At 39.5% G+C, this 21728-nt stretch overlaps 1 protein-coding gene across 1 annotated transcript; it reads right to left on the bottom strand.

The window, feature by feature from the left end:
* Positions 1-312: 312 nt before the first annotated feature.
* Positions 313-21265, bottom strand: MCCC1 (methylcrotonyl-CoA carboxylase subunit 1). The gene is made up of 19 exons (XM_086467950.1): positions 21207-21265; positions 19860-19906; positions 19171-19310; positions 18652-18747; positions 18365-18486; positions 17222-17369; positions 15659-15780; positions 14901-15012; positions 14527-14608; positions 13652-13779; positions 11738-11921; positions 11119-11228; positions 9549-9765; positions 8371-8457; positions 7705-7754; positions 5263-5400; positions 3831-3938; positions 2729-2800; positions 313-432 (listed from the first exon to the last, which is right to left on the bottom strand). The coding sequence occupies exons 1-19, from the start codon at positions 21263-21265 to the stop codon at positions 313-315; spliced, it is 2142 nt and encodes a 713-aa protein (XP_086324076.1).
* Positions 21266-21728: the final 463 nt, after the last annotated feature.

Genomic DNA, 21728 nt, shown 5'->3' with positions numbered 1-21728 from the left:
GTCTGCAACTTACAGTCCGTATCAACCTCTCCCATCCTTTAAGCGTTCCACATCTTTTTCCAGTCTAATGCCTTTTCACAGGCAAACATAACCACTGAACAACAATCACGTAGGTCCACAAGTTATATATACAATTACAGTATAGTGATATCCAAATGTCAGTAAACTCAGCATCATTTACAGTGCAGGAAATGCAGAGGAATTCAATTCCCCAATCTATTATACAAAACAGCTTGCTGAAAAGATGAAGCAATCTTCTCCTGAGAGAAAAATCAGCAAAGTAGAAAAAATAAAATGCACCTTCCTTCAATTTTATTTTGACTCGGCTTCTTCATCCACAAATTCAACTAGCGGAGCGTGTCTATTGGCCTGGGCACCTTCTTGGAAATTAACCTTTTTTATCACTCCTGCCTTTGGAGCCCTTATGGTATGCTGCACAGAAACAGATCAATAGTGAACCAACAAAGTACTTTTTTTTTTCCCCCTCCTGTCTCTGCAGCAAATGCTAATATTACTCTTCGGTGCAATTAGAACAGAACATACTTAATTACTTCCTCTAACACATGTGTATTTATTTTAAATCTTTTAAAATGCTATCCTAGTCCTTTTTCAAGTTTTATTTTCTCACCAGTATTTATTTTGAGAAGTATACTGGGGACAAAAATGCTATATAATATTGTATTTTGAAGTATGAACAGCTGAATGTTACTCTACTTCACTAATACTTTGTTATTATAGTAAATATCAGGCAGAAATAATACCGTTTTAGTCCAAAATGTTAATCATATAGCAGATTTGTTCCCTTAAGAGGAATCTGCAGATTTACCACAGATATTTTTGTTTCATTGACAGGAGGGGTCTTTATTGAACAGATATTTGGCAAAATATCCCCAGCACAAGTACAGGCTGGGCAATGACTGGATTGAGAGCAGCCCTGCAGAGAAGGACTTGGGGGTATTAGTGGATGAAAAACTGAGTATGAGCCAGCCATGTGCGCTCGCAGCCCAGAAAGGCAATTGTGTCCTGGGCTGCATCGAGAGCAGCGTGGCCAGCAGGTCGAGGGAGGGGATTCTCCCCCTCTTCTCCACTCTGGTGAGACCCCACCTGCAGTGCTGCGTCCAGCTGTGGGGTCCCCAGTGTAAGAAAGACACGGACCTGCTCCAGCGGGTCCAGAGGAAGCATGAAGGTGATCAGGAGGCTGGAGCACCTCCCCTGTGAGGACAGGCTGAGAGAGCTGGGGTTGTTCAGCCTGGAGAAGAGAAGGCTCTGGGGAGACCTTACAGTGGCCTTCCAGCGCTGAAAGGGGCCTACAGGAGAGGTGGGGAGGGACTCTTGATCAGGGAGGGTAGGGGTAGGTCGAGGGGTAATGGTTTCAAACTGAAAGAGGGGAGATTGAGGTCAGATATTAGGAAGAAGTTCTTCACCCTGAGGGTGGTGAGGCACGGTCACAGGTTGCCTAAGGAAGCTGTGGCTGCTCCATCCCTGGCAGTGCTCAAGGCCAGGTTGGATGGAGCCTTGAGCAACCTGGTCTGGTGGGAGGTGTCCCTGCCTGTGGCAGGGGGGTTGGAACCAGGTGATCTTTGAGGTCCCTTCCAACCCAAACCGTTCTGTGATTCTACGATTCTATGAAAATCCAGCTGAAATACACATAGAGCAACTAGTGACAGTAAAGGAATAGCACGTTTACATACCAATCCCCAAACTGATCTACTTGTTATTGTATCAGGTTAGTTTTCCATTGAAGTTTTATTTCTTGGTAGTTTTCTACATAGGGTTAGTTTAATATCAAAATATTTAATATCAGATATAAAAATCCTCACATCTAAGCAAGGATTTATTTAAATAATTTGCTTTTTAAATTTTACATTTTATATTTCAATAGCACTGCTAATTAAAAACAAAAATCCAACAGCCTGGATAAAGTCAATCTGAGATATCAGCTGGAGAGGAACAAACATTTAGCATCCAATTGCAAATAATTTTGGGTGTAATCTTTTTTTAGTGCACAGTTGTTGTATTTAATGTAATTTTAGTGTAATTTAGAAAAACAGCATGATAAAGGAAAAGAAAATTTTTTTAACAATGTTAATTCTGCTACCACAGACTGAAGTTTAAAATAAACTAATAGCCAAAACAAACCAGTTCAGGCTACAAAAATTACAGTTCAAGCAATCTGAGCCATGGTCAAGTATAGTGACAAGATATAATGGCCAAAATGCTAGTCCACTGAACGCCACACGGACAATTACGAAGACTCTTTAGTGTACTCTTGGTAAAACTTCATGTAAATAATAATAAAAAAATTATAAAGAAAAAAAAAAATCCTGAGGTTATTTACAAAGTCACCATTAGCTAAATTTCTGCATGAAGTAATTGCAGACATTACATTATATCACAAACAGTGAGCAAGAGATACACCTAGACAGTTTTCTGCTAGAAAAGTAAAAGGTGGTGTGGGGGGAAGCAGGATTGACAAAGCTAACCAAATGAATGTCAAAACATCTGCAGAATACCATGGATTATATAATCATCATTTGTTAATAAAATTACAGCAAATATAATCCTCTAAAATCTAGTCAGACAGAACACTTGTTTTACAGCATATGAAGTGATAATGACATCTGCAAGCTACACTCTGCAATGCACTTCAATCATGCAACCAAAAATGATTAAATTCTGACCGGATTTTTATTTTCTCAGTAATTAAAACCTTTTATATGTCACTTACCTCCATTTTCATAGCTATCATAACCATTAGAGGGTCTCCAGTCTGAACCTTATCCCCTGCTTTCACAAACACCTACAATTCAAGAGAAAATTGGGAAAAAATCATGCATGTCTGTACCATTAAAAATGGTCAGCTGCATCTTGGCTAGCACAATACTCTGAGTGACTGTGGGTTTTGCAAAGCAGCCTCATAATATCCTTATTATTGCTGAATTGAGTATCTGAGTTCTCTAGATAATACTCAAGGGAAGTCAGAGGCTATAGAAAGAGGTTCAGTAACAGCTAACAGGATGACCAGGAAGCCACTTATGTATCAAAGAAGAAACACCAGAAGAGACAATGTCTATTCTACCGTTTCTGGGCTTAAGAGCTTCTATTTTGAGAAAATGCAGAACCTCTTCCTGGAGCCAGTCCCTAAAGTTGTTTGTTTAAACAAAATCCAGAAGGAAGATCGCAGGAGCCATCTAGTTTTTCTACAATAACTCTGATTTAAAGTGTTCACTCAGTATGTAAGAGATCCATGTCAATGCACTCCACCCTCTGAAAGGGTTCATGCCTTTTCATTGCTAGCAGAAACCTTTAACTACTGAACTCTCCTGGAAGTCTCTTTTCCATTGAAACTTGGTCACCATACAGAGAAATACACAAGACTTGCTGAGCTAAAGAAAAAGAAACAAAAACAGAAGCAGCAAAACACACAGCTTAACAAAAAAGGCATTTCTGAGTTTTGGTTTTTTTGCAAGTGCATCTAGCATCTCACTCTTTTGGTTAGTTGAAATGGATCAAACAGCCTGTAACACTTCAGGGAACTTTGACTTAGAAAGTAATTAAGATGAAGAAAAAATTGTTTAAGCAGTAGGATTAGATAGATATTCAGATCTTCCAGAGCTCTAGAAAAAGACAACTAGAAGCCTGAAAAACTCTTGTATGGCTGCTGAAAACGCAGAGTAAACAGGGCTTTTTTCACTTGGGAGAAGTCACGCAGCACTGACATTTCTGGCCCTGATTTTTTCCTGGCAGTACAGAAGCAAGCACCATTTCTGGAAGAGTGAACTTGGATATGTATTGGAGAATTCATTTCCTACCCACATTATTATAATTACCTTTTCAACTGTGCCTGTCATGGGTGCTACAGCACCACTTGGCATTCCCACTGAACTCATTGCAGATAAGTACTTGGGCACAGGAAGGCCAATCTGAGCACTACCTTCCTACAGAGATAAAATCGATGACATATGAGTTAAGAACATAAAATAATACCACCAGTAGACATGCTGACACACAGAGAAAGAACAGATCCAGGTTTAGTCAAATCAGTCCACTGTTTAAGGTGGCAGACTACTGGGGTCAGAGCAAAAGGACTGTCGGCATGCTCACTACTTGGCCAATGCCTTAAAAGGCCACGTCTGCTGCTAGTAAGGACCAGCAAGGAGGGAAAGACCTCTGTGAAAGAGAGGCTCCAAACCTACACCTTCCCCATTCATGGTTTTGGAAAATGAGCAAAGGCTGTTTGCACAAGGGGTAGCCAGATTGCTGCAACAGGTAAGAAAGACGTTGGCATCTTCGCTGCCACACACTGTCAACATGAGCATTTACAGCAAAATGGACTCAGTGCTAGGTTTAGTAAAAATTCTCACCATTATTCAAAATCCTCTAATTCCTCTCAGACTTGCTACCCAGAGTTTCCCAAACACTCGTTCTCCCCGACATCCTAAAACTCCTGAGATTTCTTCTAGATCCCCCAGCTCAGTTTCCACTCTGATACCATAGGAAAACTGAGCTTTGCCATTCCAGCATGAGTTATTTTGTCCTCATCATTGGAGAAGCAAAGTTTTCACTACATTTTGCTGAAAGTCTAATGGGGCTCAGAGCTAGAGGTTAATTATTGAAACTAATATATAATAATTTGCTTATTAGATCACATTTTTATTGAGTTACTTTAACCCTCTGTAATCTTTTTAACTGCAAATAAAAAATTATCAGCCTAATCACGCAACTTAGGTACCTCCTCTTTCAAATGCCATTATTCATGCAATGCAGACAATGCCATGGTAACTCATAATTCCAATTTTTTAATATTAGCTGAAGTTACCCTCCCTCAGACCAATATCAACTTCTTCCTTATCAATTAGTATTAAAAATTAAATACACTGAAATAAAACTACCAGTTACAAGCACTTTCAAATAATTGCCAGTTTGAAGATTGTTACTGTTTATGACAAACTTAGATACTCGACCATTTTAATATTTTGTTCTCCCCCTCAAACCATCACGTGCAACTCTGATTCACCTAATTGTATTTTATCTTTCTAAAAGTAATTAATTTTCTCACTCACTGACCATAAGCAACTCACTTCTAATTACAGCTATACATCCAACAAGTATCAAAACATTATCGGCCAATGAAAGAACTTGAAATTATGATTCTCTTTCATATCCTATGATTCTCTTGCATATCCTCCTGCAATTTTTCTTCACTGCCATGGACAAAACTCTGAAATTTTATACTTGTGATAATAAAGAAAGGAACTTTACCGGAAAGAAGAGATAAATGGTGTTGTCCAAAATGACCAATTTGGACTTACACACTGTTCCATTTACTGAAGACCTCAAGTAAACTGAATCACCTTCATTGAAGATCTCTCCAGAAATCAGGAATGTTTTATCTTGAATCTGAAAATTAAATGCTTTTATAAGGACAAAGCCTAATCCTTCATGAATCTAACACAACAAAGCAGAAGTTAGTAATTTGTAGTATACGCTCATAACCTGTGATTCTTCATAGATAATTCTGGAATTAAAAAAAAAAAAAATCTTTTAAAATCTTATGTATCCTTTATTTTTCAATTAACAGAATGTATTCTGTATCCAATGCAATCAGCTCAGAAGATTAGCCAATATGCTCTCTGAGGACATTTTTTATCACAAACTATGCAATAGTGCTCAGCAAAATACAAAGGTATACTATTTCTCAGGAAAAACAAAAAAAAACCAGAATATTCTGGTTAGTGATGCTACTGGAATCCAATATTTTTAATTTGTCCCAGAATCCTGACTTTCTTCAAACTGAAAAATCCATACTATTCACCTCACATCACAGTTTCCACAGTGCTTTCCAAAAGACAAGTAACTTCCTCACTCTTGACAGCCTGTAATACAAAAACTACAATATATTCAATAAACCTACTCAGGAGCAGAGGAGAGCAATAATGGAGATAGTGTCAATTAGACACCAAAACTGCAAAAGAAAGACCAAACTGAAAGGTCATTTCTTTGTAGGTAACTCTTTAATCTACAAGAATGGAAACTGCACTCTGCCACAACTTCAGAATATAAAGACAGTAAGAATATGAACATAAGTGCATTATGTTTAACTGATCTGTTTAGTTGCAAGTCTAACATCTGTGAGCAAAGAATCAGAGACTTACTAGTCTTTTGGGCTGTTACGAGTAGAGATAAAATTCAGTCTTCATTTACACAGTCACACACTGTATGCCCACAGTCGCACACTGTATTCCCACTGAATGAAGACCTTTTAACATGCATTGAAAGGATACTGCTGATCTGATACTGATCCTCAAGAAAAAAAATCCTTTGCTTGAGCAGCATCCTGAGCAGGGGAACACCCTGGGCAGCACTGCGAGCGCTTGCCAGTTCCATGGCCCAGCAACCTGCTCTAGTTGATTGGCCTCAGGACAGGTTTTGCAGCACTCCAGATGCACTGTCCTCCTCATGATCCGCTCCCGATTGTGTTTCTCCATCCTTTATCTCCAGCTTCTCTCCATTTCCATCTCAATCCCCATTCTTCCTTTTTCCCTGGGAGTTTACATTCTCCCCAGTTGCACTTCCTCTCCCCAACAGGCCCCACTCTACATTCCTTCCAGCCTCTTTTTATTTTTTTTTTGCTGACATTACTTGCATGAGACAAGCCTGAAGCGTAAAAGCTCTCCTGCATTACATATGTAATCAATACACACAGAATAACCTACATACTACTTGAGGGATGTGATTATCTCAATATTTGTATCAGTAGAAATAAGGGTATAAGGGTTTGAGTTACCCAACATGTGGTTACACACATGAAAGCACAATAATTTTCTCACTATTTTTCTAGTACACTCCTCTATATACAGACTAAGCAGTTCCTAAATACTGACTTATTCTTGTAACTCTCCTTTTCTGAATATTGGAAACAAGAAGCTGAATTACAGAGAGACTGCATTCTTGAGCATACAATCAGCTTCTGTGCCAAATTTGAGATGAAACCCATTCGACTCCAGGTGATGCAAGAAGGATATTTGACACTCAGCAAAACACAACCTCCTTCAGCCACAATTAAGAGACTACCACACATGCACACGCACATACAAAAACATCTACGTTTGAGTTGTATCCTGTAGAATCTCTATAAAGCAGACAGAAGGCATTTGTATGGGGCATCTTTCAATTATTTAACCAGAAGACTTACTATCCTCATTATCCCTCATCTCATTTGGTAATCACTTTCCAATTTCCATCTTCAAAAAAAAAAAAAAAAAGTGTTATCTGACAGATAACGCTCTAGAAAGCTTTTCTTTATCCCACAGGAGATCCATCTCATGCACAGAATAAAGCGGGAGTCCTGTGGAAAACATGTCTTTTTAAATGCAGATTTAAATCTAACTTTCAGTGTTTCAGAAAGACAAATTTAAGGAAGGGAAAAATAAAGAGTAAAATCTTTAAATATTGGAAAAAAATGCTTTTCTTAGCCTTATTTTTAGAAGAATTTTAGTAGCTCTTCCACGCCAATCCAGCATCTAGCAAAGATACTTTCACGCCAAAATAATCGTCTACAACAATGGCTGCAAGGAAACCAAAAATGGAATCCTGTACTGGCAATTACCAAGCAACTTCAGTAACAGTTAATACCAACAGAAATCTACAGGAAACCAATTTCTCTTTTATCTAACGAAATATCTGAAAAAATTGGACTTGTACCTGCATGTTGTATGACCCTTCTTGATTGTAACTTACAGCTACATCCACAACTGTTCAATAAAACAAAATATGTATATGTGAGTAGATTTAATTATAGGATCTAGAGAATAATGACATATAAACAATATTTAGTCTATCTTTTAAAATTCTTTTTTTTAAAAAAAAAAAAAAAAAAAAAAAAAAGAGAGCTACCAATACTAAGAAAAGAACAAGTATTTTCATATTAGCTTAGTGCATACTGCAGATTTCATCCCGAATTCTAGACAGTTTGTTTTTCAAAGATGAACACCTGAAGTTATGCTCTGAAATCCACACTAAGTTACCTGACAGAGAACAGATTTTTGATGGAAGAAGTGCTGAATATTTTCACACCAAAATTAAATAAAAAAATAATTTAAAAAAAGTTAACGGCCCTCAGCTCTTCTAAAAGTCTCAACCTTATTCATTCAAATGATAACCATTAGTAGTGTCATTTGAATTTGGTTTCTCTCTCAAGATCTAACAATGTGAATTAATCATGCGATTCTGAGTTCCCCGCTTAAATTGCGTAGAACTCATACTGCTTCTATTTGCTATTTCTTAACCTGAATTTTCAAGCACCAGTTGAAATAACTTTATCCATCAAGTATCTCCTCTCCTTCCACACACCCTTTTTTATGAACTTACTGTTTTCCCCATCCAGCAGAGACAGTTTTCTAGTATAGCGTATATTTATTCTTCTACCAGTGCTGGATGCAAATGGTGAGAATTTATCTAAAATACAAAACATACAACTATGTTACTTTCGTTCTACTTTGGCAAAACACAAACTTACACCATAAAATCACTGTCCTACTATTACTACCATCATATAGTTATATTACACATAAAATACTGGGGAACCACTGTAACAGATAGTGGCAACCCCTCACTCAAGCTTCAATACTGAACAAACTGATGGTGTGTAACCTACAGAAAACACGACACTAACAACAGCACTTACTAAGAAGGAGGATATTGACTGACCTCCATGAACACACCCTTGAACAGGACAAGAAAGCACTGGGATTCAAATGCAACATAGCAGATTCAGATTAACCTTTAGGTGAGGTTCCAACTGTAAGAGTAGTCAAACACGGCAGCAAACTGCCTGGGAAGATTGAGGCATTTTCTATTACTTGGAGTTTTTGAGACTGGATCATATACACAGGTACCAGACATTGCCCAAGTAGTTCATCATCTCTTGAAGCAAGGGATTAGTGTATGAGAATCTTTCCAATCCCACTCTCTCATGTTTCCAGGACAGTTGAAGTGGAGGAGGAAAGAAAATTAATGAGGTTGTTGGCAGCATATATTAGATTTATACGAAGTTTTTGTTAACAGCAATCCCATGCCCCACCGGTATAGCCATTAACAGTGTCAGAACTCAGCATGTTCAGCTCCTGGAGCCCTGTTCATTCCATTAAACCCTCCTGCCTTGCCCAATCCTAGCAGAGCCAATTTTATCTCTGAAGACCTTGGGCCAACTGTGGGAATAATAGTGATAGATACTCCCTGTTCACGCTTGTAAAGAGCAAAGAGTACACGGTGACACTGATTATGAACCCCAAGGTCTTTCAGATAATGCCTATCTGAAGTGCTGTGGGAAGTAGTCTGTACATTACAGGGCGACATATTCATTATCTGTCCTTACCAAAAGTTACAGTCTGCTTGGTGTGTAAATATCTGACAGATGCCAGAATGCAGAACCCTCGGCAGGCACAAAGTAAGGCAAAAAGCACGCAAATTAAATAATTGCACATGAGCTCACAGCACTGTCTCATCCAGTCACAAGTAAAACAAAACAAAAGAAGAATGATCCTTACCATCTGACTGATCTCTAAAAGCATCTGTTAGCATTTTCTCTTTCAGTATGAGTCCTAGAGCTGCCTGACACATAACTTCATGTGGGGTTGCCTTTTTGGTTGGAAATAGTTCATCATGGTGTTGAGGAATGAAATTAGTGTGCACATTTCCAGCCTCAAACTGTGGGTGTCCCGACAGACTCAGTAAGAAATCAATATTAGTGCTTAATCCTACAATCTGTAAAGAAAAAGAAGCATATTGCCAAACTGAAACAAAGTTATGAACGAATATACAGCTTTCTGCTCAACTTACGCACAGATGATAGATCAATGTTTCTTCAGGCAGCACCACCAGAAGAAAGTTTATCAGTAAAATTTAATTTAATTCAACTGATCTGTTTTATTACCAATGAAACCACTGCTTTAGAAAAGACAGAAAACCAAACCAAAACAAGAGTAGCTTTCTCCAAACCACTCTTGTTTTCAAAACACTACCTTTGTTGTCCACTGTGAAGTCAGGAAAGTTTCCCAGCAACAGTAATGGGAGGTAACTTAGGAAAAAAACCTACTGTTACAGAAAATCATGCTCGGAGTATTTTAAAGAACATTCCTAATACGAAAAGCGCCTCTTATTAAAAATGAGTTACAATAGGTTCAGATATTCCGTATTTCACCTTCTAACAGTAACAAATGGTCACAGTGACTTTTATAAATTCACTACATACCACCCATTTCCTGTACTGCAAAATACTTAAGCAGACAACATGAAAACAGAAAGAATTATTTCAGAGAAATCAGTGAAACTGGTAACTATATTGCACTGACAACCTTTATTGACAGAACAACTAAGAAAATTCTGGGAAAACCCAAGGGAATTCTTTGATCTCTTTCACTGGCAGAAATCTTAATTCTTAGCTAAAACAACAGGCCAAACATTTTCAGTACCTCAATCATGTTTATGTTGTTGATTTAAAAGTGTAAATTAATTCTGCACAAATAATATTCAGTCTCACCTTAAGCCAAGCTTCTGAACTCCGCTTTTGAAAATAGATACAATACCTGTAGTTTTTATAGGGGAAAAAGGGATCACTTCTTAAAAAGAACTGACAGCATTAAAAATTCTCCATATTTCTTTACCACATATGTAGTCTAAAAATTTGTTTTTATAAATTAGGCATTACAAGCAAACATCATATGACACAAATTCCACCTACAAATTCCTTTAAGTTTAAGAAAGCTCACACTACAATTGAAAATGTTGTTGTTTAGCCCTATTATTCTACAACGTCCCAGCTGCATCATCCAACTGAAGATATCATAAACTTGAGAAAAATCTGTCTGTAAAACTGGTCTTCACATTTATCTCTACTCACTCCACCAACAAAAACAGTTTGGAATTCAGGAAAAAAAAAAAATACAGCTTCTGCAAACAAATAATGAATCTGAAATGGTAGTGAGTGGCAATGCAGGCTCCCTCTTAGAAACCACTTCTGGTTTACAGTAGTATTTGATCCACATTTTGTTAGCTCAAGTTGTTCCCAAAGCTATCTCAAGATCTGATCTGAAATCCTATCGGGTTCCTTCTACTTACATTATATTGATGCAAACTGTACCGCAACTTTCTCAGTGCTGCTTGACGATCCTCAGCCCAAACAACTAGCTTTGCAATCATTGGATCATAATGAACAGAAACCTCATCACCTAAAATATTAAAAAAAATGCTGTAACACTAAATCAAGTATTTCTGAAAAACACAGAAAAATGCATAGTACTGCACACTATACGGCATTAAACTCTGACATAACTGATGGCCACGTTTCTCTATGTCCTTAACAAACATTAATCTTTAATGATGTGACCTGGCATTTCAATTCCAAGGGCAACTTTGGTACAGACTTTTGTAGAGGTAACATTACCCAAATTCAGTTTTCTTTGTTGCAATCAGAATGCAGGGTTGATAAATCGTGATGAGAACATAATCAGCATGATCCAATGGACAATAATTTGGATACAGGTAAACAAAGAGGTAATCGAAATATTCAGCGATTGATCAAAAGTACATGGACAATCTCAAGGAAGAATAATTCCGCAGAGATTTGACTTAACAACACCCTGTCAGACAAACGTATTTAGGCCAAAGAGGGAAATGCTTATATAGAAAAGCTTTTGATGTTAAATATTTCTGATTACACCACTGCCTTTGGTTTTACCTTGTCTGACTCCAGTTTCTATCCTGGTGAACCTATCAGGCGGTGGGGTGGATAAGTGCAACAATGGCCCAGCCCCTGGCATAAAGTTATTATTAGGGTCTTCTGCGTATATTCTAGCTTCAAACGCATGGCCCCGGAGTAGAATCTCTTCCTGCATTAGGGGAATCTTCTCTCCTGCTGCAACCTGAAAGCAGTAGTTTTTTTCTTTAATGAGGGATCAATATTCTGGATTGCCAATGTATGAAAGATTAAAATCTTTCTTCTAAACATGAACAACTAGAGAGCACATTAAAAAATGCACAAGGAGGAAAAAAAGTGGTAGGTCATAAAAGGCTAGTTCTGAAGTTACTACTTTCTTTTTCTCTGCGAGTCACCAGTCAAAGAATTTTGAATTATTATGCTGTAAACTGATCTCCTACTATTTCACACAGCTAAAACGTAATGGAAAAACAGTCTGATTTTTTTCAACGTGTTACGTCAAAAAATAATTACATGTTTAAGTTAAAGCCTGGTCAACTAAGACAAGATTTTATTAGAGAAAAAATGCTTCAAAAGCAGATGATAAAATGGATTACTGGCAGCCAGCACTACTGGCATACGCTGTTGATTCTTCTGTATACTGGGGGAGCTGTACACTAAGGGAATATTTCTCTAAGGGGGTTTCTAACAATTTAAGAACCTTTAACGGGGAAGGAAACATCATTTTATCACTTGAAGGAATTCACATTACAAATACAGGAACACCAACAAACACCAGCAACACACTAGTCTGAGACTGAAAAAACGGGACTTTCAGGGACAAAATAATAACAAGAAACCTGCTGCAGTTAAGCACAGAGGAGACCCTTTACCAGGAAGCTACACAATTTCTATCTACATGGGAAAATACAAACTCCTATTAAAAAATCTGTAGCAACATTTCATCTTCTTTTGAAGTGTCAGGGGGTTTCCATACTCTGCCTTCTGCCACCACACTATGGATTTCAGCAGAGACAGCACAATATAACTCAGTCTTCAAAGAAAGAGTAGTACTATACAGATCCACAAAAATAATCTAAGAACAGATAGACATTTTTTTATCTATGGACTCATTAAGTCACATGCTAAGACCACTGAACCTCTCCACCTTATCTCTTTCTCTTTCTTCCAGTATTGTTTGATCCCTGCTCCAACTTAGCACTCAATGCTCAATTTCCATTCCTAGATCAGGAAGCCAAAAGTTGCTCCTTTTTGCATCAGTGTTTGCCATTCCAGTTTTCTTTCTGGTTACACTAACCACTCCCCCAACCCTATCCACTTAAGCTCAATGTGTGCCACTGTGTTCACTTTTGGATATATCTAACGAAAATTGTTTTTCATTTCCAGGTCCCTAAGGTCCAAACCTTCCTGTTATCATTCAAACGTGTGAGTGATCCCTCTGCAAATTGGGTGTGTGAGGAAATACCCCATTTCCAGTCCACACAACTACACACTTATTCTAGAATGCGACTATATTGGTGTAACACCAGATACATGTTTTTGTGAGGAGTTTTCCTCCTACGGCCTGATCCAAGAACGACTTTTGGGCCAATGATACATTTGAACTAGAGTTTTAAAAAATTTTCAGCATGGCAAGATCAGGACCCTACTTGTCCCATTTTCCACATTCTCTATAATGTCTCTAAATACATTTTAAAAAATGTTTCTTCTCTACACAACTGGAAGAAGACTTTGTTGGAATTCAGAGCATCTACACAATGCTCTACAATCAAATACAGTAATACAAGACCTTCCTTTGGAGCAAAGGAAACTCTAGCCTACTAGCTGAATGGAGGATGAGGATCTGAAAACCTATCCGGTCTCTCATAGGCAATATCAAAGAGCACTATTCACCAGACAAGAGGAACTCTACATGTAAAATCAGTTAACACTTACCCGAAGCTGCCATTCCACCAAGTCTGTTCCAGTGATCATCTCTGTAACTGGGTGCTCTACTTGCAGTCTGGTATTCATCTCCATGAAGTAAAAATTATGTTGGGAGTCCATAATAAATTCCACTGTTCCTGAAGTATTTAATAAAAAGGCACTTCACCAAAACAAGACTTTTTCAGAAAGGACACCTAAGACCCTCGATTCATTTATGTCAGGACAAGACAATTATTTCTACGTCAGATACACAGAACACAGCTGATGTCTGAAAGCACAGAAGGGTGGTTTCCTTGCACACGTACATATCCTGTGCTGTTCAGTCGCCATTCTCCTCTACAGTAAGAGCTGCATTTCGTTATAGCTGTAAAAAGTGCACCAAGACTCATTAAAGCACTGTGTAAATGCACAGGGCATGTAACTACTTTTTAAAAGTAAGTATCCAAAGAAAGCAGTGAGAAAAGAAAGTCAAAAATAATTCTAGCAGGTTATTTTTTCAACTCACAAACAGTGTGGACTTTACAGACAGTGAGTTGTATTTCTTTTTTAAAGGCTTTACTGTTTGAATATAAAGTATTATTCCCTGTATGCTGAAAGAAAAATTATTTTTCCCTTGCTCTGCTCAAACTCACTTTCCATCAACAATCTAGTTGATTGAATTATCTGCTCTGAAATTTTTTTCTTTCTGTTCTTCAGCTGCTCAGACAAGGTATGCTAATTTAAATTTGTAATTACATCAGAATTAATTATGTGATGACTTGCTTACACCTTCAAAAAAATTGGGCATGGACTCTAAAACAATCAGATGCCATTTGCCTGGAGACTTAAAAGTCTTATTAAGTTAAATGCATACCTCTGGAGCAGCCATACCTCCCCAGACTTACCTGCTCCCACATAATTCACTGCTTTAGCTGCCTTGACAGCAGCTTCTCCAAGTCTCTTTCGAACTTCAGGATTAATTCCTGGCTGTAAATAATAACAAATGATGGTAAATTTTGGTGATATCAAGCTCACTATGCATGAATATTCCGCGGTATTTAGCAACTGTAGTGAAATCCTTATCAATGAAGTCTACATCATTTTTCCCCGAGAACCATTTTCCTAAAGAAACTGATTTTTTCAAGTAGAACATTTTCTGCAGCAAAATTAAAACAGGTACTGAGAATTACAAACAAATTACTACCTGATAAATAATGGGGGTTAGCAATTACTTTAAAAATATGTCAGTTCATAGAAAACGTAAGAACTTTCTGCTCACCCCTGGTGCCTCTTCAATGATCTTCTGATGTCTCCTTTGCACACTGCAGTCTCTTTCAAACAAATACACTGCATTGCCATGCTGGTCACCAAATACTTGGACTTCAACATGCCTATTCCATAATAATAAATGTTTCAAAGTATTTCAGTAGAGCCCAAATCCTGCAACTGACTTCACCCAAACAGACTTTGAACTTGTACGCAGTAAGGTTTAAGCGTCTGCCCTTAAATAGTCAAAAAACGTAGAAATGAGGCTGCTATTAGGCAGGAGTTCAACTATTTTGGACTTCATCAACCTCCTTAGTGAACCAGGATTCTAAATGCCAGCTACTGAAGTGAAACCTCATCGGTCGTAGGATAAGCAAGATACATACCTATAGGTTGCTACCTCTTTATGAGTTATTATAATAAAACTACTTCACTGTTCTTTGGTAATGATGATTTCCCTCATAATTTACTGTGTAGCAAGTCACAAGAGGCAGCAGCCCTGACTCAGGAATAACTCAGCTTACTCAAGGAGGAATATCAATGTCATTAAACATCACTGCTCTGTCTCCCAAACAGAGGCATTTTAACTCTTACAATTCAAAACAAAGTCACTATAAAAAAATTCTACACATTATAAACAAATTTGACTGAATTAACGCCTGCCATACTGCAAATAAAACATACAATTTTCACCCTACTACTAAAACAGTTATGTGTATTTAACAGTAGAGCAAACATTACAGTGTTCATATTAAAACATCTATTTCTCACCTTGGATTATCCACAAATTTCTCAATCAGCATTGCATCATCATTGAAAGACTTCTTTGCTTCTCTCCTAGCTGATTCTAGCTGCTCCAGAAACTCCTTTTCCGAGTGAGCAATTCTCATGCCCTAAAATACATTTAAAAAGCATATCTAAATGTCTAAAAATGTAGTACACAATAAAAATCCTTGTTGCACATAAACAGAAAGAAATGAGCTTCATGGCAACACTTTCCCCTTCTTTCTTAAACTTTAGCAAAACTGTGTATCAACTTCCAATAAGACAGTCCTGCTAAGACCCACTGAAAGTGCCATAATTGTTAAAAAATAGACGTTATCATTCCATTGATATGGATTAGTATGAAATTAAATGTTATTCTTAAATAGAATAGAATTTCCAAGGTTGGCACAGAAAAACTGATTTCATTACATAACAAACACAGCTATTTTGGAAATAATTAGAACTCTCTACGATGTCATTGTTACAGAAATTTATTTCAGAGTAAATTCAGACTTAGACATACATTAAGAAGTGTCTAGACACCAAATACTTAAATGGTATTTCTAATCACTTCTTATGCAACATTTAAAACTGTTAACAAAAAAGTCACAGAATCCATCACAAAGAAACAATTTAAAGTAATCTCATTTCACACAAACAAATCCATAGGACAACCTTCCTGCTTATGTGAATGACTAGAGATCCATTGAAATAAACAAACCTCTTCCAATTTATACCAGCTACTTACAGAATCATAAAATGAATCATAGAACAGTTTGGGTTGGAAGGGACCTCAAAGATCACCTGGTTCCAACCCCCCTGCCACAGGCAGGGACACCTCCCACCAGACCAGGTTGCTCAAGGCTTCATCCAGCCTGGTCTTGAGCACTGCCAGGGATGGAGCAGCCACAGCTTCCTTAGGCAACCTGTGACCGTGCCTCACCACCCTCAGGGTGAAGAACTTCTTCCTAATATCTGACCTCAATCTCCCCTCTTTCAGTTTGAAACCATTACCCCTCGACCTACCCCTACCCTCCCTGATCAAGAGTCCCTCCCCACCTCTCCTGTAGGCCCCTTTCAGCGCTGGAAGGCCACTGTAAGGTCTCCCCAGAGCCTTCTCTTCTCCAGGCTGAACAACCCCAGCTCTCTCAGCCTGTCCTCACAGGGGAGGTGCTCCAGCCTCCTGATCACCTTCATGCTTCCTCTGGACCCGCTGGAGCAGGTCCGTGTCTTTCTTACACTGGGGACCCCACAGCTGGACGCAGCACTGCAGGTGGGGTCTCACCAGAGTGGAGAAGAGGGGGAGAATCCCCTCCCTTGACCTGCTGGCCACACTGCTCTCGATGCAGCCCAGGACACGATTGCCTCTCTGGGCTGCGAGCGCACACGGCTGGCTTATCTTCTGCCTGACCGCACAACAATAGGAAAAGATATTTCATAGTGCTAGACTGGACATTAATAATAAACTCTAACAAAAGGTAGTTTTTCAGATTTCTTTTAGAATATTCAGTTACAGATTCCGAAACACAACAACTTTACACCATGTGACGAACAGAGTAGCTCCTTTACCTTTCCTCCACCTCCACGAACAGCTTTAATCATTACTGGATATCCTATTCTCTTGGCATGTTCTTTTAGACACTCATCTGATTGATCTTCTCCATGATAACCTTCAACAACAGGAACGCCAGCAGCAGACATTATAGCTTTGGAAGTGCTTTGACAGAACAGTTTTATGTTTAGAATGGTAATAATGGTTTTTTCTTACTTTAAGCTCCAAACCTGTATATGTTCCCAACGTTAATTCTCCTCACAAAAGTAGTTCCACTGACCTTAACAGAACTACTTACGTAAGTGGGTTACATATGATTGCACTGTAATTAATCAAACAGGGATTTTTAATCTCCAAGCCCTCCACATTAAAGCAATAGCCAGTTTCAGGCTTACTGTTCTTTCCTATCTTTTGACCCACATTACACAGGCCAAAACCTAACATTTTCAGATTACAATGCTGTGTCCTGCCAAAACTATACCTAAAGTTATACAAAGGCAAAACTCCTTTTGTCATACAGGCTAGATTCATATCACTCATAAAACACTTGAGTGTAACAACTATAATGACTTCAAATATGCATGCCAAACTAGTTAAATTACAGAGGTAATTCACGCTCACATTAGGAAGTGATAAAAAATTCATTCTCTGAAATTAGTATTACACAGTTCATGTGTTAGTAATAATCTTATTTCCATACTCTTGATTTATACTTCATACCCTGGAAACATTTCTTTGATCTAAGTAACTAACAATAAGATCCTCTGTGATGAACAAAACATCACCCCATTTTACATGAGCCACAATAACCCTTGACAATATGGTGTTTCTTTTCCACTGTTCTTTTGACCAATACACAAGACATCCAGCCTGATTGCTGAACCCTTAACTATCTAACACTGCAATGCCCGAATTCCAGAAAATTAGAATCAGTTCGGTATTTAATTACCAAAACCCTAATAACTGAACAATCTTGATTGTTTCCATGTCTACAGGAATCCCACAACTATAAACCTGGAGCTTGTTCCTTTCCAGAAAGCCATAAAAATAAAAGATAATGAAAACTGACAAAATAACGCAATTATGGAACAACTGGTCATTTCTTAACAAAATTAGCTTTGCCAAATTTCATAACCAAGTAACAAATCAGAAATAGATACCTCTTTATACCCATATCTCTGATAGCTGATGAAGGCGGACCTATGAAGATGATTCCCGCTTGCTTGCACAACTCTGCAAACTCTGTGTTTTCTGAGAGGAAACCATAACCTGGATGAATAGCCTAAAATAGAATAACGTTACCAGCCTATTTTATATCAGTTTAGCTTAGAAAACCCTGAAAGTTCAGTAGAGTACTGAGGAAACACAAGATGGAAACACCATGGGTAAAAATAAAGAACTAAAGAGCACGGAAGTAACGGAAGGTTTAAGGTCATGATCTACTTACCTGTGCTGCTGAGACCTTGGCCACCTGCACTATTTTCTCCATGGCCAAGTAACTCTGCTGTGAAGGTGCTGGACCAATGCAATATGCTTCATCTGCCTGTTATAGAAAACATACATGTAACACAGACTGTGGATAATAAAAAGCAAATTTAACTGAATTTCTGAGTTAATTAGATTGTTTATTGGACTGCTAGTATGCAATCATTTAAATCACTGCCTCTATTCACAGAGACACTCAACTGGGTGAAACAAATTCTGAATTCCCAAAATCAGAGTCCACACTCTAATGCCCAGTGGCTACTCTGAAGTTTGAGCACCCAACTTTAAGGCACTTCCTGCTGTCAGGTGCTGAGACAGAGATGAGGAAAACTTTTCACTGCTTCAAAGAAAACTTGGAAGTAACACTACAGAGGTGAAAATCAACTGCATCAGCACACACATCTACTTTCACACTGAACTTACTGATGAGAAATACCATTGTGAATCAAAGTTAATCACAAACTTAATGAATATACTTCACCATTGCTACATGCATGGCATTTTTGTCTGCTTCACTATAAACCGCTACAGACTTCACACCCATTTTCTTTGCTGTTCGCATCACTCTGCATGCAATTTCTCCTCGGTTTGCGATAAGAATCTTCCCTATGTGGTGACCTCCTGTTTAAAAGGATGAAGCACAGTAAGAAAATTTTAGAAGAAATATATTCTTCAAAACATTCCTGGAAATAAAGCAAATTTAAAATTCAGATTTTTTCATCATTTTTAGTGTTTATACATTTATTCCAATAACAAAAAACCACACACTTCATCCAAAGCATTTCCATGGTAGTCTTTGAATTTTTCCCTTAGAGTCCTTATGCAGAAATACATTTAATTTAAGTATTTTTCTTTTTAGAATCCAAGAAATATATTCTAACCCTAACCCAACACTTAAACCTGAAAGTTGATGCTTATATTTTTACTGTGTCCTTTCTGGACCAACTAGGAAACAACTAATACCTGTCGTTCCCTCCCAAAAGAAGTGGTAAAATTATTCAAAATGTTTTTTACACATTAAAGATTATTTCTCTAAGTTACAGACTACTGTAAGAAATTATACAAATATTGTGTATTTACTTAGAAAACTAATGTTCTATAACTAATTGTTAAACCATCCACATTACAGAAGCAATTAAACCTAGTAGCTAAAGAAGTTACATTTCATACCTATCGTTGAGGCACATTTCACAAATCTTTGTACGTGGTTCCATTGCCTGTACAATTATAAACAGACAGAGGTGTTACAAAAGTATATGGAGAAGTGGCAGCTGAGGTACTTTTATTTTCAGGTGAGAGGATCTGAAGCTTCTGATACAACTATTTACACAGAACATATTCAAGCACCACAAGGAAGGTTGTACAAACTTCACCAGATCTCTCCACAAGTGTTTTCATTTAGACACAACAGAAATTATCCCCTTGCTTTTTTAGCAGCATTCAAACTGAAATAGTTAACATTTAAAAAAAAAAAAAAAAACCAAACAAAATCTTTTAGTGGACGGAACAGCCAACATCTGGCATTTATTACAGAGATGGCAACTCAAGATATTCAGGAAAGAAGACATGAAAAAAAAAAAGGCTTAAAAAGGAAATAGGAGTTGTTTGTATAGAGAAAAGGTGAAAGATAAAAGAATGTGAAAGACAGCAAGAAAGAAGAGCTATGAAGAGTATCAGAAATGAAAAGGTAAACCTCAAACGACTAATACTAAAGAAATCAGACTGCAAAGGCCAAGTGGCTGGAAGAAACTGTAAAAGTAAACTCTTGGCCCGATTTTAATTAACATATAAATCAATTTTGGAATCTTGGATCAAATCCAGCAATTCTTAAACGATACCAGACAAAAAACCACGAGACGTCCTTGATGCCACACAACCAAAAGCTCAGTTTCAGTAATGAGAGGGGAAATTTGTGCGTTTTCCTAAACTTTTCCTGAACAGCTGCCGCGGTCACCGGGTCCTGCACAGGACCACGGGGGCGGTCGGTGGCTACAGGCGGTGGTTATCAAGCCCCTCGTACCAGGGCAGTTTCACGGAATCTGTACCAGGTTCCACGGGTACCTGTACCCCGTACCCTCGGTGGGCTTTTGCTTTTTTTGCTCTTTCTGCCCACAGAGGAGCCCGAGGTACCTGTGTCCCCCTCACCGCGCCACCCTCGGCACCCAGCAGCGGGGCCGGGCGGCGGCCCAGCTCCCTCGCTCCTCCCGAGGCGCGGAGCCCGTTCCCCCTCCTCCCTCGGGCAGCCCAGCTCGGCTTTGGGAAGCCGCCCCCGCCCCAGGCCCAGGCCCAGGCCCAGGCCCAGGCCCGACAGCCGCCGCCGGCTCCCTCCCGGGCGCGCTCCCTGCCGCCGCCGCCACCCGTCAGCCCCCGCTAAGGGCCGCCACGGCGCGCTCCGCCCCAGCGGCGAGAGGGGCAGGAGGCGAGGAGCGGGTCGGGCACCCCCCGGGGCAAAGCGCAGAGGCAGCCCCCGCGGGGCCTGGCGCTGCCGTGTACCGCCTCCCCCCGCCCCGCACTCACTGCCGCCGCAGCGCCCAGAGGCAGCAGCGGCCCCGCTCAGCCGCAAACACCAGCGCCATGTTGGCGAGCGCGGGGGCCGGCGGGACGGAGGGTGTGCGCGCCAGGCCGGCCGGCAGTGGCTGCGGCGGCAGGGGCGTGCTGAGGCGGGCGGCGGCGAGGAGGAGCCGGCGGCGGGGAGAGAAACCGCTCGGGGAGGCGGGAGGTCGTGGGGAAGGAGGTCTGAGGGGCGGCTGTGTGCTCACGCCGAGAGGGGGTGAAATGGCCGTCTGGTGGGGGCTGAGCCAGGAGAAGGCGGCGGGGGTCGGATGACACCGAGAAACTGGGCAATAAAACGACAGGTCAAATAAAATTCATGTAGATGTGAAGTGCTGCACGCTGCCGAAGGACTCCTGGCTACATTTGTGGAAGTGTGGGCTCTGAGCCGACCGCGTTCCTTCGAGAATGACACGAAACGTGAGGGATGTCGGGAAGGGCGCGGGGACCCCCAGGTGCCCTAACACCCTGCTCCCAGGCCCGGCTCCC

The sequence above is a fragment of the Leptosomus discolor genome, chromosome 7 (genome assembly GCF_034619465.1).
Source record: "Leptosomus discolor isolate bLepDis1 chromosome 7, bLepDis1.hap2, whole genome shotgun sequence".
Classification (NCBI taxonomy): domain Eukaryota; kingdom Metazoa; phylum Chordata; class Aves; order Leptosomiformes; family Leptosomidae; genus Leptosomus; species Leptosomus discolor.
The sequence above is the reverse complement of the archived record's forward strand: the minus strand, read 5'-3'. Positions and strand labels throughout refer to the sequence as shown.